Source organism: Aquila chrysaetos, chromosome 24, assembly GCF_900496995.4.
Source record: "Aquila chrysaetos chrysaetos chromosome 24, bAquChr1.4, whole genome shotgun sequence".
Classification (NCBI taxonomy): domain Eukaryota; kingdom Metazoa; phylum Chordata; class Aves; order Accipitriformes; family Accipitridae; genus Aquila; species Aquila chrysaetos.
In genome coordinates, this window is record NC_044027.1 from 4,820,171 (window position 1) to 4,835,711 (window position 15,541).

The 15,541-nt window shown below is 42.7% G+C and overlaps 1 protein-coding gene across 3 annotated transcripts in view; it reads left to right on the forward strand.

The window, feature by feature from the left end:
- UHRF1BP1 (UHRF1 binding protein 1) overlaps positions 1–15,541 on the forward strand; it is a 35,545-nt gene that overhangs the window by 8,339 nt on the left and 11,665 nt on the right. Inside the window, exons 1-13 of one of the 3 annotated variants that reach the window (XM_041119661.1) lie at positions 518–912; positions 5,596–5,758; positions 7,386–7,424; positions 7,903–7,994; positions 8,204–8,393; positions 8,837–8,977; positions 9,548–9,718; positions 10,871–11,048; positions 12,072–12,158; positions 12,760–12,924; positions 13,430–13,572; positions 14,342–14,483; positions 15,010–15,203. In XM_041119661.1, coding sequence (XP_040975595.1) covers positions 848–912; positions 5,596–5,758; positions 7,386–7,424; positions 7,903–7,994; positions 8,204–8,393; positions 8,837–8,977; positions 9,548–9,718; positions 10,871–11,048; positions 12,072–12,158; positions 12,760–12,924; positions 13,430–13,572; positions 14,342–14,483; positions 15,010–15,203 — 1,770 coding nt within the window. In that variant the 5' untranslated portion in view covers positions 518–847. Of the gene's footprint in view, positions 1–517; positions 913–5,595; positions 5,759–7,385; positions 7,425–7,902; positions 7,995–8,203; positions 8,394–8,836; positions 8,978–9,547; positions 9,719–10,870; positions 11,049–12,071; positions 12,159–12,759; positions 12,925–13,429; positions 13,573–14,341; positions 14,484–15,009; positions 15,204–15,541 lie in introns of those variants that run through there. The other 2 variants (XM_041119660.1, XM_029999467.2) reach the window with 2 other exon arrangements.

Genomic DNA, 15,541 nt, shown 5'->3' on the forward strand with positions numbered 1-15,541 from the left:
AATCTACCCTGATAAGGAGCCTACCAGTATAGTGCTAAAGGCTGTTACAGGGTTACATGGTAACATGTACAGAGTTTGTTGTGTAACTTAAGTAGGGTGAAGTCATTAGGCTTATTGCATTGGGACCTCTTTGTCCGCAAAGGAAAATATTATTGCCTACCAGTATATCTAGGGTACACCAGTGCTGTACGCAGCATAGCTGGAGTTACGGAGATGATTTTCAGTAATAAGATGTGGTGCTTTCCATCTTCTAAACAATTGGTTAGTTTGGTATTGATCAGATTCCATTCAATTCTAAATGGCTTTATACTAAGTTGGTATGATACCAAGTAGATTAGTAATAGATGCTATCTAATACTGTGCATAAATTGGTCTCGTCTTCTGCTAATTCAGTGTGTTTCTCTTCCTTGTCTGCATCTCTGAATCTGTCAATCTTGAGTAGTACTGTGCATGCTCACCAGACAGATTGTTCCACAGTTACACCAAAAGCTTGTGTAAGTAAAATGGCTTTTCTTCCTGAAAGGGCTTTTACTTCTTCTTCCTATCTGTCTTTGAGGCAGCTGTTTTCTCCCTTTTTACAGAAGTTTTGATCACTTGCCCAGTTTTATTTCCTCCAAAATTATTTTTCAGTTTATTCTCAGACACATGTCTTGCAGTTAAAGCTTTTGCTGCTGTCTTCCTTGAAAGTGTTTCTGTATTTGGAAGTCACTGACCTTTTCTTTTATTAGTCATGAACCTTTTTTTCCAAGTAAAAATGCTCTTTGGCTGCTGAGATAAGAAGGTTTAATCTGAGGGGAAATGGCCTACCACAGAGATTTTTGGATTGTAGAAGACCTTCCCAAGGAAGATGGAAAACCCATTAAATGGCCTGTCCAAAAACCTAACCAGACAAGACTCTGGGAAAGATTTTGGGTAAGGAGCAAATCTGCATTGGCCAGAATATAGGGTTTTTTCCGTGTCTAATTTCTGTCCTTCTGCTGTAGTTGCTTAGATTACATATATGTATTACAAATTAAGGCAGAAAATCTTCCTCTCTTCCCTTGCTGTTACCCTTATGAAGGCAAGAACCTTGTCTGCAGCAGTTTCTCTGGAGCCGTTGATATTGCTTGTCTGTTTTCAGATTGCAGCTGAGAAGTTACCCCCGTTCCTGGCTTACTTGTGTTTTGGGTATTTTTCCATCTGCTGTCTGCAACTGTGGCTAGTACTGCAAGCCATACATTTACTTGCTTCTGCCAATAGATGATGCTTGTCATTAAGTAAAATCAAGGTCACTGGTGTACTGCTAATTAGTTCTCACATATAATAACCATAGTAACAATGATATTAATAGAAATAAATGTGTTTAGCTGTAGGTAGTGGTTACATACAATAGATGATGATTACTGAATAACTGCAGGAGAAGAAGCTGAGACAAAAAATCTAGTTTGAGTATATGAAGCTGCTGATGAGAGGGTTCCTGTACCACGTGGCACCAAGGTAATGGGAGAGATGGATCTGAAGAGAAGTTTTATGATTTCAGACGTCTTCTACTGACATTATCTGTCTATGTATTTGCTCAGTTGGAGACAGTGTGGCCAGACAGCTACAAATGTGAACATAAATTTATTATTTATGATTATAGCCTGGCTTTGGGCCAGCAATCAGATTTGGCCAAACTCCCTCTTGCAATCAATGAGTTTGTGGCCTCTGGATATGCAAGCTGATGAATCGGGCAGTCGTTCTTTTAGTAGTAACATCAGGTTTTGATACATATTCAAGCTGATGATTGAGCAAATAGACTGACACTCCTGTGCCTTCCCCATCTAAACCCTGAAATGAAGCTTCAGAGTAAATCAAATCATGATCTCGGAAACTGCCCAAGAAAGCTGTAGTTCTTCACAGAAACCCTCAGTCTTTTAGGCCAAATCCCAAGAAGGTGTTGAGGTTTAAATCATCTGGGTGTTGTTAGCTTCTTAGGATGAGACCATCAGTCTATGAAATTAGGGTAGCGCTGTTAATGACTGCATCTGTCTGCTTCTTATGAACATTGATTGGGAGCCCTAACAGTCGTGTCATCTCAAATGGAAAGAAATGGTGGGAAACAGACTGTAGGGAAAACTCTTCTCTGCACACCACTGGACTAAGAGGTTTGACCTAGCCGGACTTGCCTAGCTATAGCTATTAATAAGCTTCTAGCTTGTGTTTCCCATTGCCTTGGTTGTGAATGCAGCAAGACCTTTTTAGTCACTTGAAGACTTTCTATGGATGCTGGTGGCTGTGATGGTCCATTTGGCTATTGTGCAGCAGATCAGCTTCTGCCTGGCAGACACTTTCAGAGACAAAATGTTGCTCACGGTATTGTTAGTGTGGATGCATGCGTGCTCATGTAAGTGTACACAGATGCAAAAAGCCTTTGTGACTCTGCAGTAACAATTCCATAGAAGATAGAAAAAGGTTTTCTGGTTTGACTTTTGTCATGGTAATCCTGGCAAGCTCAAAAGGAGTGCTGTCCTTTGAGTTTACTGGCTTAGCGCAATGTGACTTCTGTTAGAGTTGCAAAAAAAAAAAAAAAAAAGTGCAAATATCCCACACTGTCAGTTTTCCTAATAGCTGCCATTTTCATTCACTTTTCTCTAAGCCAGCAATCCATGCTGCCAAAAATGTAACTGTTGAAGAGTATGAATGGAGCGAGTCTGCCAACAAACATCTAAAATTGTCTGCTCTCACTGCTTTTTCCTTCCCCTGGCAGTGACCAAAGCAGTTCCTTTCAAGAAGTAATGAAAATTTGGCATCTATGAACTCCCAAGTTCACAGGCACACTTCATCTGTTTTCCTCTTGTAAGCCCCATCTAACATGCATTACATGTATGAAAATGTCTTAAATGTGAAGGTTATTCCTTTTGATGATCTCCGATTCCTTTACAGGAGGAGCAGATGAGAGCAGGAGACTTGGTAATAGGCATACCTTCAGGAATTTTGACTGTGTGGTTTAAAAGAGAGAATTTGTTTCAGTTTTAGATTTTTGTTTACTAAACTTGCAGCTTCTGTTGTCCCATCATCGGTGGGGTCCATAACCTCTCTTGGGGAGTGGGATGGCACATTTTGGTGCATCTAGAATGCCTCATGAAAAGGATTCTTCTGTAGAGTCTGGTAGTACTCATGGTGGTTTTCTTTCCTGCTCAGCAGGATCTCTGCAGCCTTTCCCTGTAGATGATTACAAATAGTTATTTGTTTTTAGCTAGATCATGTTTCATACCACTCTCTCCACCAGTGTCTTGTTTCACAGCTTTAGCGCCCTTTCACTGTGTTACTCTTCTTTTGATACACATGCATGCTAAATAAAAGTAGTGTCTTGGTTTAGACATGTCCTTATATTTTTCTTCTGCCTTACCAGCTGAAAGCAGCTTCGTCATCTAAGCATGCTTAGCCTGGGATGAGGATTTGAGACACCAGGGTTTTGATCCTTGCTTTGCAAGTATGAGAAAGCTGCTCTGCGCCTCAGCCTCTCCCCACCTGTAAGCTAATCACTACCCATAGCAGCCTGTGAGCTTAACAGTGCCAAGTGCTTTTTATTACCTACCTGTTCGGGTTGTATTTGTTTTATTCTTAGTAACCAATCCCAAGCGGACGTGATTACAACAGCTTTCAACAGAGCTGGTTCTCTAATGCAAGATGAGGATGCTCCTGTATTGCCCCCAGAGGTATTTGGTCTAATCTTCAGCAGCGTCTGAGATTGTGGATGATCACAACAGGACTCCAAGCGCAAATCTTGCAGACACTCAGCATATCCCTGCATCTCCCCGCCAGTGGAGCAGCCGCTGTAGCACACTCTGGAATATGTTATTCCTTTGTACAGATGCTGGGAAGCAGTGTTGAACTTGGCTGCCTTCCTGAGTGTGTTTAAACAAGAGGGCCTGCAGTTAAACAGAGTAACAAGTTTTAAGTGAACGTGTCAGGCTGAGACGCTGGCAGGTGTGTTATAACTTGGTCTTTAATCAGCTGTCAGTGTGTACCTTCAGCTCAGGGGAGGGAGGTGACAGCATGACACAGTAAATATGTGACTCAGGCTTCTGTGGCAGCAGAAGACTCTACCGTGGCAGGGATCAAGGTAAAAAGCAGTGGTAGGCAAACTCACAGCTGTTTGTGCCACCCTCTTCTTCCAGGAGTTGCTGCATCAGTAACATAGGGTTGACATCAGTGGCTCTTCACCATCCGTCAGACTTTCTCCTAACAAAACGTTTGCTTCGCAAAGGCACTTTTGACCCAGGAAGCCCTGGGTTGACTGACCAGCAGCTGCTCTGGTGCCTCAGCCAGTTTTGTGCTATACCTCATGCTCCTGCGGTGGCCACATCAGCTGCCATCCCCACAGTGTTGCTCTGGTTCCTCCTCCCCTCCCCTCTTTTAGCAATGACTTTGTTCAAGATGCCCTTTGTGCCTTTCACAGAGAAGTAGCTCACGCTGCTGGTGCAGGGAAAGGAGAGAGAATAGCAGCGTGTGACTAACTGTGAGCCTAATCCTGCTTACGCTGACAATAGGGTCTTTCTTTCTCTTCGGCTTTCTGGACCACTGTACAGAATTAGAATTAGCATTAGTATGGAGGAATGTGTGGAATAAGCCCTGGCTTCAGTAGTGGGCAAGTTGTTTGGCAGGAAGTCTTCAACTTTGAATCCTCTGACTGCAGAGTGCAAGCTGCCTTGCTCCTTTGGTGGCAGCCCCTTCTGCACAGAAGGGTTGTTTGATGGAGACAGCCGTCCCAGAGAGGTGTTGCTGACACACATACAGCCTCTGTGGTCTAGTGCCCTCTAAACTGGCTCTTCTGGTTCCTTAGGGACCACAGTGGTTTTAAGGAAGTCAGAGGTTTTCAGATCTATACCAGAATACGCTGCTCTTGAGCAGTCCTGTTGAAGTTGTTTCATCCATTGCATTTAAATCTCAGGCACATAAGGGATCTGAAGATACTAGGCTGCATACAAGGGAGGTGGAAACAACAGAAGCACTTGGAAGGAGGAATTGTAACCAGAGAGAGCAGCAGCTGCTGGTTGCCAAAAGGAGAGGAGGATGGGAGCTTGGGCTGGTCACTAGGGAGGGGAGTTAGGCTGCATGCTTGGACCTGCTGACCAAAGAGCGGGCTGGATTGCGAGACTGGTGTTTAAAAAGACAGCCATAAAAGTAATCTATTAATGATCTTTTACTTTCCTGTGTCAAAAACTTCAAAAAGAATCTAGATAATTAAACTTTTTACTGCTGATATGGCACTTCTGGGGGGAATTAAATTGCTGACCTGTTGCAATTTGGCTTTGGTTTTCTTTGGTTTTGTCCTAGGGCAATTTTGCTGGTTTCCAGGTTGCCAGTGCTTTAGAAGGAATTTTCAGTTTCTCAAAATTGAATTTGACTTAAAACAAAAACCAAGCAAACAAAAAAGTACTTCAAATGTCAAAGTGTAAAGACATTTTTTTTCTGGAGCAACCAACATACCCTGGGTTTAAAAATGTTAGAAAGGGTTTAACAAAACAGAAAGCAGATTCTTGTACTTAAAATAGCTCTTTTAAATGCTCCTCTATTCTCCACAGCTTTGCTGGGGGTTGTTTTTAGAGTCTCCTCTTTCTTCTCTTGTAGGTTTACTAAGAATCTCTCTCCAGACAAAATCAACCTGAGCACGCTGAAAGGGCAGGGGCAGCTGACCAACCTGGAGCTGGATGAAGAGGTGCTGCAGAATGTGCTGGAGCTGCCCACCTGGCTTGCCATCACTCGGGTCTACTGTAACAAGGCATCTATCAGGGTGAGCAGAGGAGGCTGCCCTCATGTACCCAGATGCAGTTGAGGCCTTCCATTGGCAGGTTCTGTTTGTCACTTGGGAATTTCTGATGAAGAATCATGATGTGATTTGATCCACACATGTCAATCCCTGTGCTTTAGGTGTGAAATTTGCTGATTGAATGCTGTGAGATAGCCACAGCAGGTTTCACCAAAGGCTGCCTTTGCCAAGCACTCTGCCCCTGACGGTGGCTGGCAGCAGATGGTAGAGGATGCTGAGAGAAGCATAGGAGAAGTGTGCTGTGGTCTTTCCTCACCTTCAGGTGACTTGTCAGGCCAGCAGTGAGGTGTTTGTATTTAATAGCCATTGATGAATTTCCAGGAATTTGCCCAGATGCTTTCTGGACCCACTTATTTAACATCCAGAGTGTGCTACGGTAAAGAATTTCACAGCTTAACTACATCTGCTTTTGCTTCAATCAATCCTGTGTATACTAATTTTAGTTGATACCCTCCTGGTACTGTTATTGGAAGAAATAGTGAACAATAGTTCCCTGTTCATCACTTCCATGTCACTTAGGATTTTACAGACCTCTCTGGTCATTCCCTCCCGTTTCCCTGCTATTTTGATAGCGGAGAAGTTATTCTGTGTCTTCCCTCATCCCCACTGACTTTTTTTTTTAATGATAAAGAAGTAACATAGGCCTCCAACAGGAATAGGAAGCAGAGAGAAATGGAGTGCCATTCTCTGAAAGCCTAATTGTGCTGTGAGGTATTGTAAAAATAAATTGAACTTAAGTCTTAATTGTTGAAAATGCAATTTGTAGGAAATGCGTGATTAGTGCATGTGAAAAGCTGCACTCTCTGCACTCAGCCTTTATGCCCACAGTTATCCATTTACATACATAATCGCTGAAATTGTGCATGCACTTGCACTTTTGCACACTGAACTCTTCTACAAATTCTTCCTCCTTGTGCTTTTTAGAGAAAAAAATTGATTTTTTCAGTTCATATGAAACGCCAGATTGTTTAATCTCAGTTGGTACTAACCATAGTTGCATTACATGAATGCAAAAGTTTTTAGTGTATCAAAGAGACTTGCTATAAAAGAAATATGTTTCTACTCTGCCAAGTGACAATAAAAATGAGCCTATCTTGCTCATCTGATCCACTCTGTTTTTAGAGTTGGATCTGCTTAATTTAGTAACAAACATTTGTTCTCCCTCCTACGAGAACTGCAGATAAGTGTTGCTGTAAGAAAATAAAATGGATCTTTGTGGTTTGTGCACGGTTTTTTAAAGAGTTACCTGACTTCCAGTAACAGCAGCAATTAACTATAAACTCTTTAAGGACAAGAACATTCCCCATAAAGGAATATGAAAAATGAGAATTTGACCTGCAGAATATCTATTACTTGTGATGATGTGTGAGATCCAAAAGCGAAGTTGGATTTATAGGTCTGGTGGCTGGAATGTCTTTTCACTTGTCTCTCTGAGCCTATTCGACCTGGATTTGGTAAGACAGGATGGATTGTCACTGTGGTCGTTTCTCAGAGAAATGGGGCTCAAACTTTGGGCTCAGATGGTTTCCTGCAATTTTGCAAACTTTCCAATGTGAAGATAACTCTTGTAACCTCAACTTTATTGTTTCAGATCCAGTGGACAAAGCTGAAAACACACCCTATCTGCCTGGTAATGTTTCTTCTCTTGTTCATTCCTTTTCTTCCTCACTCTTTTTAATCTTTCTTACTTGAGAAAAATTCTGCAAAGGGAAACTGAAGTGCATACTCAAATTTTCATTTGACCTAAATCCTCTAGGCCCTTAGCACATGGGGGAAGGCGAGTTCTGAGAATAGTCCTGTTTGGCGATGAGTGACCTCCCATGAGACCCACATTTCACTGCAGGATGGAGCTGGGCTGAGCTCTTGGTGAAGTCCAGGGCAACCTTGTGCCTGGTTGTTGTTGTTTGTTTTCTCCTCCACTTCTGGGGATTCGGATTACCCAATGTTCCTGGCACTGATGGTATGGGAGCTTTAACACATGAGACTCTTGGAGAGTCAGGAGACTCCAGAGCTTGGTTATCCCTGCCCTAGAGTCTCAAATCTAAGGCTGGCAGGTTTACCTTGAGTCTTGGTCTTGTATTTATCGCTCCCATGTTCTGTCTTTACAGTACCTGGATAAAGTGGAAGTAGAGATGCGAACATGTGAAGAGCCTCGGCCACCCAACGGACAGTCTCCCATTGCTCTTGCTGCAGGTCAGAGGTCAGTCCCTGAGCCCTGTGGTTTCTTTCTGACATGCTACTGGGTTATAGGTGGCTGTTGTTCTCTGTGGTTAACCGTTGGCCTCTCTGTACTCAGGTTTAAGTGGTTCTAATATTGCTTATAAATCTTGGGGTCTCTCTGTGTAGCCCTACCTCTGCTGGGCCTCTTGTGGTAACAGGTGATGACTTTGAGGGATCTTCTTTTTGCAGTGAATATGGCTTTGCTGAAAAGGTCGTGGAGGGGATGTTTATTGTTGTCAATTCCATCACCATCAAGATTCACTCCAAGGCCTTTCATGCTTCTTTTGAGCTATGGCAGCTTCAAGGCTACAGTGTCAACCCAAACTGGCAACAGAGTGACTTGCGACTCACCCGCATTACTGATCCACAGAGAGGAGAGGTAAAGAGTTGTCTTACGTTGCCTGTCATAATGTGCACAGAAGAGTGGCACTCGTGCTACCCCAGTCCTCTAGGGTAATCAGGCTGTTGTCTGAATTCTTGTACAGTGATGGTAGGGAGCCTCTGTGAGCTTGCCTACTGTTTGCTGGAACGGGGTGGCTGAGAGCTGACTTGTGTTCAGAGCTTTCTCTGAGCTCCTCTGAGAGAATGAAACTGGAGAAGTTCTGAATGCCCTTGTGGTTTGTCTGGTTTTAAACTTGGTGTGAGAGAGGGGGTCAGATGTTACCTGGGGCATGATTTTGTTTTTATACTGGGATCACAGAAGAAAAGTGCATTGAATGACTTTCTGTGGCCTTGTTTCATTCCACATCTTCTAAGCGTTTAGTTTAATCCTTGAAGTTGTTGAAAATCTCAACATTTTCCTATTTTTCTCCTTCTGGGTAGGTTTTGACATTCAAAGAGCTCACCTGGCAGACACTTCGGATAGAAGCAGATGCCACTGACAATGGCGATCAGGATCCTGTTACTACTCCTCTGAGACTCATTACCAACCAGGGGAGGATCCAGATCTCTCTCAAGAGAAGGGTGAGAGTTTCCTCCATACTTTGCAGGATACAGTCTTGCTGCCTGGTGCAGTATGATGCATATTTCTTCCCACGTTCCTCAGCAACCGTTCTTTTCCTTCACAACTGTTGAGCCCAAGCTGCTATATCGCTCTGCGTTGTCTGTTGGAGACAGCTGTGTTCTTACCAAATGTCAAAGCAGTTTATTTCCCCAGGGAGGTTAACATGTATGGAGCAAGTTTTTAAATTTGTTGGAACATCCCAAGGAGAGCTGTCATCTCTTTAGTGGGAGATTAATGCCTGGTAACCTTATTTTTAGCTGTCAATGGAAATGTGATGATAAAAAAACCCAACCAAAACTAAACCATCTTTTTTTTTTTTTCTTTAAATCAGTGAGCAATTTGCCTCCTAAAGAGGAGGTAGCTTTGACTACTTTCCTCTCAGAGGAGGTACTGTGGATATCCACCAGATAAGTTAACTTCTCAGTTTCAGAGCAGCATCTCTTGTTTCTGCTACAGCTTCTGTGTACTATGAAGAATGCATGTATGGGGTTGCAATTCTTAAAGTCCCTGACTCCTCCTTGATGTTTCAGACCAAAGATTGCAATGTGATGGCATCTAAGCTGATGTTTCTCCTTGATGACCTGCTCTGGGTGCTCACAGACTCTCAGCTGAAAGCAATGATGAAATATGCAGAGTCTCTGAGTGAAGCCATGGAGAAGTCTGCCCAGCAGAGGAAAAGCTTGGCACCAGAGTCTGTACAGGTGAGTGAGTCATGATTTGGATGTTGGTCTGCCAGGAAAAAGGAAAAGTCAAGGTGAAAGAGACGGTTTCTGTTTGTGTGGCATCTCACCCTTGCTCACAGAGCATCTCCTTGACAGGAACTGGTAGGCTTACCTGGTGTCAGGTCAGCATCACGTGGATTGTGAGCTATTGTTCGGTAATGACATGACCAAAGGAGTTGGATTCATTGCCAATAAGTATTAGAAAATGTTCATACATAGTTACAGGCTAGATTCTGTCTGATGGCAGGGAAAAAGTGGTGTTAAGTTGCATGGCTTTCTGGATTTGGCTGGCACATGGAAAGTTGCAGAGGGTCCCACAAGGATTTGGTTTGGGAGTAAGCAATAAATATGTTCTAGAAATAATCTTTTCTGCCTCTGAATGACAATCTGCGTAGGCCTGGGGGAAGGGACTCTGGTATAATAAATTATGACATAAAACCATAGCGAGCTGTGATGCCCAAGGGAAAACATTGGCATCCAATTTCACTGTTGTTTTGGGGGTTTCTTTTTTTCTTCCTAATACTCTGGAGAGAGCTCTTGATTTTTGCAGTTGTTCTTTGGTTTGCATATAGCTTAACAGTGTATGAAAACCTTAGAACAGCTGCTCCTGCCAGTAACCTTCAACTTCCCTTACCACTTTCTTTGTTTTGAAAATACTGTGCTGAGTAATTCTTTGATGCATGTCACAGAGTAAATATGTGAGGGCAGAGGACAAAAGATGTTTTCTGGGACAAGGATGAGGGTAGAGGAATATTGCTGCTGGTGGTGGAAGCTCTGGGGAAGTAGGGCTATGCACATAGTGCAGTGAGATTACATAGAAGGGGGAGTCAGGGATAGTTAGCCCTTTTTGTCCAGGAGTCTTAAAGCGTATTTCAAGGTAAGTGACCGGTAGCTTGATGTAGAGAAGGCAGAACCACACACAAAGAGTTTTGCTCATGAGAACATAGGAAAGAATCCAGACTTCTGGACTCCCAATTAAATTTCTATAAATTGATGCCTTGCAGGCTGGAAGATTGCATGAGTTGTTTTTAATTGTATTATAACATCTCTTATTTTTTTTCTTTTCTTTTTTTTTTTTTTTTTTTTTTCTTCTTTCTATTAGTTCTTACTGAGCTTGTCTCTCTCTAATAGATCACACCGCCTGCTCCAAGTACCCAGCAGTCCTGGTCTCAGCCGTTCGGAGTCAGCCCGAATACAAGTAGCATTGGACAATACTTTGATAAGTATGATATGAAAGAGTCATCATACCACCTCCTCATCTCACACTTGGATCTGCATATCTGCGATGACAGCCACACTCGAGAGTCAGGTAACTGAGAGTAGCATCAGGAGGACACTGCAGGAGGAAAACATTAATCCAGTCATCAGTTTTCTGCCTTGAAGGAGGATTTTCCTCTTGAAAACAAGCATCTTTCATGTTACTGTTTCCCAGTGAGGCAACAGGCAGTTGTTCAGGCTGATGGAGAGATCAGTTCTGTCTGTCTGAACCAGGTATTGGAAAAATCTTTCTTGGCTCCATGGGACAAACATGGGGAAGTCCATCAGTGGTCGTGGTTGCCAGTTACCTGGTTGAAGTGGTAGAGGATATGCTCTAGGAACAATCTGGTATTGAGCAATGGGAATAAAGCGTGATCACTCCATGTGTGAGAAAATGTTTTGACAGCATTCAGGACATTGACAGTAGCATAGCTACAAGGATTCTTTGCCACCTTTGACAGAACATTCCCCTGCCTACCATGTTCTTTTCAAGCAAGGTTGTGATAACTAGTACCTGTTTTACTTCTAGCTCCCCCCTACTGAGATATACTTCTAAGTACTTTTTTTCTCTTTTGAGGCAAATGTGCCCCCCGCTCTGTAGAGCCATCTCTGATCCAAGTTGTTCTGTTTGTTTTTACACATCTACCCTTTAAAAAAAAAAAAAATTCTCCTACCCACGTCTATCACTATTCCAGATATTTTTTTAATTGGTCTGTGTATCACTGTCTCTTGAGCTGCTGTTATCAACATCTTAGTGTTGGAGACACAAGTGCTGGTTGTTGTAGTGGGAAGTGTAATTGATAGGGCCCTGGGAAGCAATGAGATCTCACATTTTGGTATTTGAGATTCTAGGTCTGGTTCTTACAATATAAACTGTTGGCCTGTTACATTCAGTTACATTCCTTTTCCTTGCCTAGGTCATTTTGATACAGCTTTCTAAAAGATGGTACCCTAATACTGGCCACAGTGAAAATCAATCAGTGGTGGCAATCAAAGCAATGTTGTTCTGAATTCTCCTGGATTGGGACTTGGATTGCAGAGCCGATCATGGTTTTCTTCGTTCTGTTTTCCACAGGTGCTTTGAAGCATGGGATGCTGGGAGGTGCCATGCAGCTGACCTTCAGGAGGATGGCTTTTGACTATTATCCTTTCCACAGGGCAGGTAGGGGAGCATGTGGCCTCCCAGCTTGAGGTGGGGGATAAAAAAGAATTTGAAGAACAGTGATGCTATATGGTTTCAGGCAGGACTGGAAGAGAAGCTACACAAAGGACTTGGGACTTAAATCCTCATGGGCAGGGTTAATCTAACTTACCTGCCAGTGGATGACTGACAAGTTGCTGGCAAAGTACAAAGAAAGAAATAAGTTGCTGTCTGTTGTAAAGACGTAAAGTTGAAACTTCGGATTCCTTTTCAGTTGCTTAAGCTCTGGATCTGGTTCTTACATGTGCTTAATCAATTTGGAAGGGTTATAGGATGTATCCCAGGAGAAAATCTGTTTGTGGTCAACTGAAGAATCAAGGAAAAGTGACATTGGCGTTTTTCCCAACACTTGAATTTGGAACACTTGCTAGTAGGACAAGCTCTGTTGTGTGAAAGCCTGCACTTGTTTCACAAGCACTTGGTATGCTGCATACTGCATATTCCAGATCTGATATCAATAAAGAGGAATGCTGTACAGATTTACATACATTTGAGGGGCACAGGAGGGTTGTGTTTATCCAGGAACCTCATTTTTAAAGCCAGGATGTTTGCTTTCGTGCAGGAGACGCCTGCAAGCATTGGGTGAGGTACAGTGAAGCAATGGAAACACGGGGACAGTGGGCAAAGAAGTTGGTCAGTGAATTTCAAAGCAAGGTTGAGAAGCTTTATGAAGAAATGGACCCTGCATTTGCCAGGACTCCACTTTCCCCCTTCAGAAGGAAACCAGGTAATGGTATTTGATAAAAGTCGTACTAAAGCAGGAGGCGATAACAATTTTGCTCCATCCAGCAATATCTCTAGTTACCTTTCCCCAATTTAGCAGGCTGATTTCTTGGTGCAGAACTCATAGCACACTAAAAATCATAAATATAATGGCAAAGGAAAGTGGCTATCATACTGGAATAACACTGCAGCAAGAACGGACAGACTGCAGTGGTCACTTTCCTAGCTTATTTATTGAGTTGCTCTGTAAGTGAGTGTATAAAGAGTAAATTAAATACTTAAAGCCTGCCTGAAGAATGTGTTCTCTTGCTACAGAGCAGACTCATCTTTCACAGTGGTCTTCCTTCAAAAGTCCTAAGTTTGTTTTCCTGCCTGGCTCTGCCCATCTGTTCCTAATTTGGTGGTTTTTAATTCTCTTCTGTAAACACATAAGTGTTGGTGTTGATGGTGAAGTTCGCTGCAAAGGAGATGAGTAAAACCCTGCTGGTTCTGCTTTTCTATCCCCACAGATACTTCTTTGAGTCCTCATAAAAGTCCCTTAGAGAAAGGCCGTGTACCTCCCACAAGTTTGCCACGACTCCGGCACCCTCCCTGGAACCGGCTTCGATCCAGCTGTATGGTAGTTCGAGTGGATGACTTGGATGTTCACCAGGTAGGGATTTGAGCAGTGTCTGGAGATGTTCATGTCGTTTTTAAAAAAGAAATTTTATCTGATATGATTGAAATAAATCATGCAAATACTATGTCATCCAAGACAACCAACACTCTGGCCAGAGAACCCAAATGCCATTGTTATGTTGCATGTAAAACTTACAAACCAAGTATGAACTGCTGATAATTTTCATGTTCAGAGGAAATTTCATGCATAACCACAGAATTTCTGCACTCTGTGTCTGTTCACATCTAAACTTGCATCAAGCATGAGGCAGGCCCAGGGTAAAAGATTTCATGCATTTGAGAAGTTAGTGACGTTATGGATTTTTGACAGAGAAGGAATAAGTCTTATGTCATGCTTTCTGACCCAGGACAGAAAGCATCACTAGTCTGGATGAGGCCCTACATCCATATACCCTGTAATCATTGCAAGAGCATAGTTGGTACCAGATACTATAATGGACTTACTGATATGCTGTTAATCTTGAAGAAAGCTATGAGAGATTTCAGTTCTGTTTATTCACATCACCTAATTCTGACTGTCATGGCTCTTACTAGCAGTGACAGGAGACATAAAGAACTAAATACCCTCAAAGGAGAGGAGTTGGCAATATTAGCAGGTAGAAAAAAGTTTTATTTTTACTTGAAAGCACAGTATGTTTGATGTGTAAATGAGATGGATTGAATACGGGAGACTGCAGGGTTACTGGGACGCTTTGTTTTGCCAAATCTGAATTCTGCACAACTGCATACCATTGTGTTTACAGGTTTCTACAGCTGGTCAACAAAGTAAGAAACCCTCCACCTTGCTTTCATGTAGTAGAAAATTGTTCAAACTTCCCGATCAGGTCTCTGCAATCCATATTGAATTCACAGAGTATTACTTCCCAGACAATCAGGACTTTCCAGGTAATACACCAAGGTTAGCACCTTCTTTCATAAGTTTCTTAAAGAATCAGTCAACTCTTAATTCTTTAGGTGTGTTAACCCTGTTACTGTTCTCTGGGTGTCCATTTTTGTTTAGTTTTCTGATGTTTGCCTTTCAAAATTTTTTTTTTTTTTTTTTTTTTTTGCCTGTGGGAAAGTGGGATAGAGTTTGCCTGGTGCAAAATGTGGAGGCAAAGTTATGCTTGAAAAGTAACGTATCCAGGAATATATTGAAGGAGCTAATGTCTACCCAGCTCTTGGAGTTCTGCCCTATTGATTAGCAGTGGAGTGGGACTGTAGGGTGCTTTGGGTGCTCTGCAGTTGGCTTGATGTGAGACCTGGAACACCTTGTTTCTCTGGTGCACCACAGCTTCTCCCTTTCATCAAGAGATCCATCTTCCAGTGGGTGTTGAAGCCCTCTCCATTGGCAGGTTATACACTGAGCTGCAGACCACCTGGAGTGCCTTTTCTGCTGTTATTAATCTGTCTCGATTCTGTTTCATTCTAGTTCCATGCCCAAACCTGTATGTACAGCTGAATGGCCTGACGCTTACGCTGGATACAGCAAGCGTGCTCTGGATAAACCTCTTCTGTCTGGATCTTTATCGCAGCTTGGAGCAGTTCAAAGCTATCTACAAGCTGGAGGACTCAGGCAAGCATGATGAGCATGTCGATGTTCGACTGGATGGCTTCCGACTGAAGGTACCATTCATTTTCTTCCTTTCCCAGTCTTCAGTGTTCCTTTCCTCCCTCCCTGTTGTGGAAGGAACATGAGACCAGGACGTAGCTGGAATCCAGAATGAGAAAACAAAACCTCTGCCTTTCTCTAGCTTTCTTCTGTCTACCACTTGTGATAGTTTTGTTTTGATCTATGGGTGGCAAAACAGGTGCTTGAGTTCTAGTCCTGAATAGGCAGGCAAGTCAGTATTTATGAAAACAGTTTCAAGGAGAAATTGATGGTTCAAGTAGTCAAAAGTTGTTTTCTGGCCTTTGGAAACCACTGTGACTCTCATAGCATTCCCAGTGGGCCTATGTCTGCT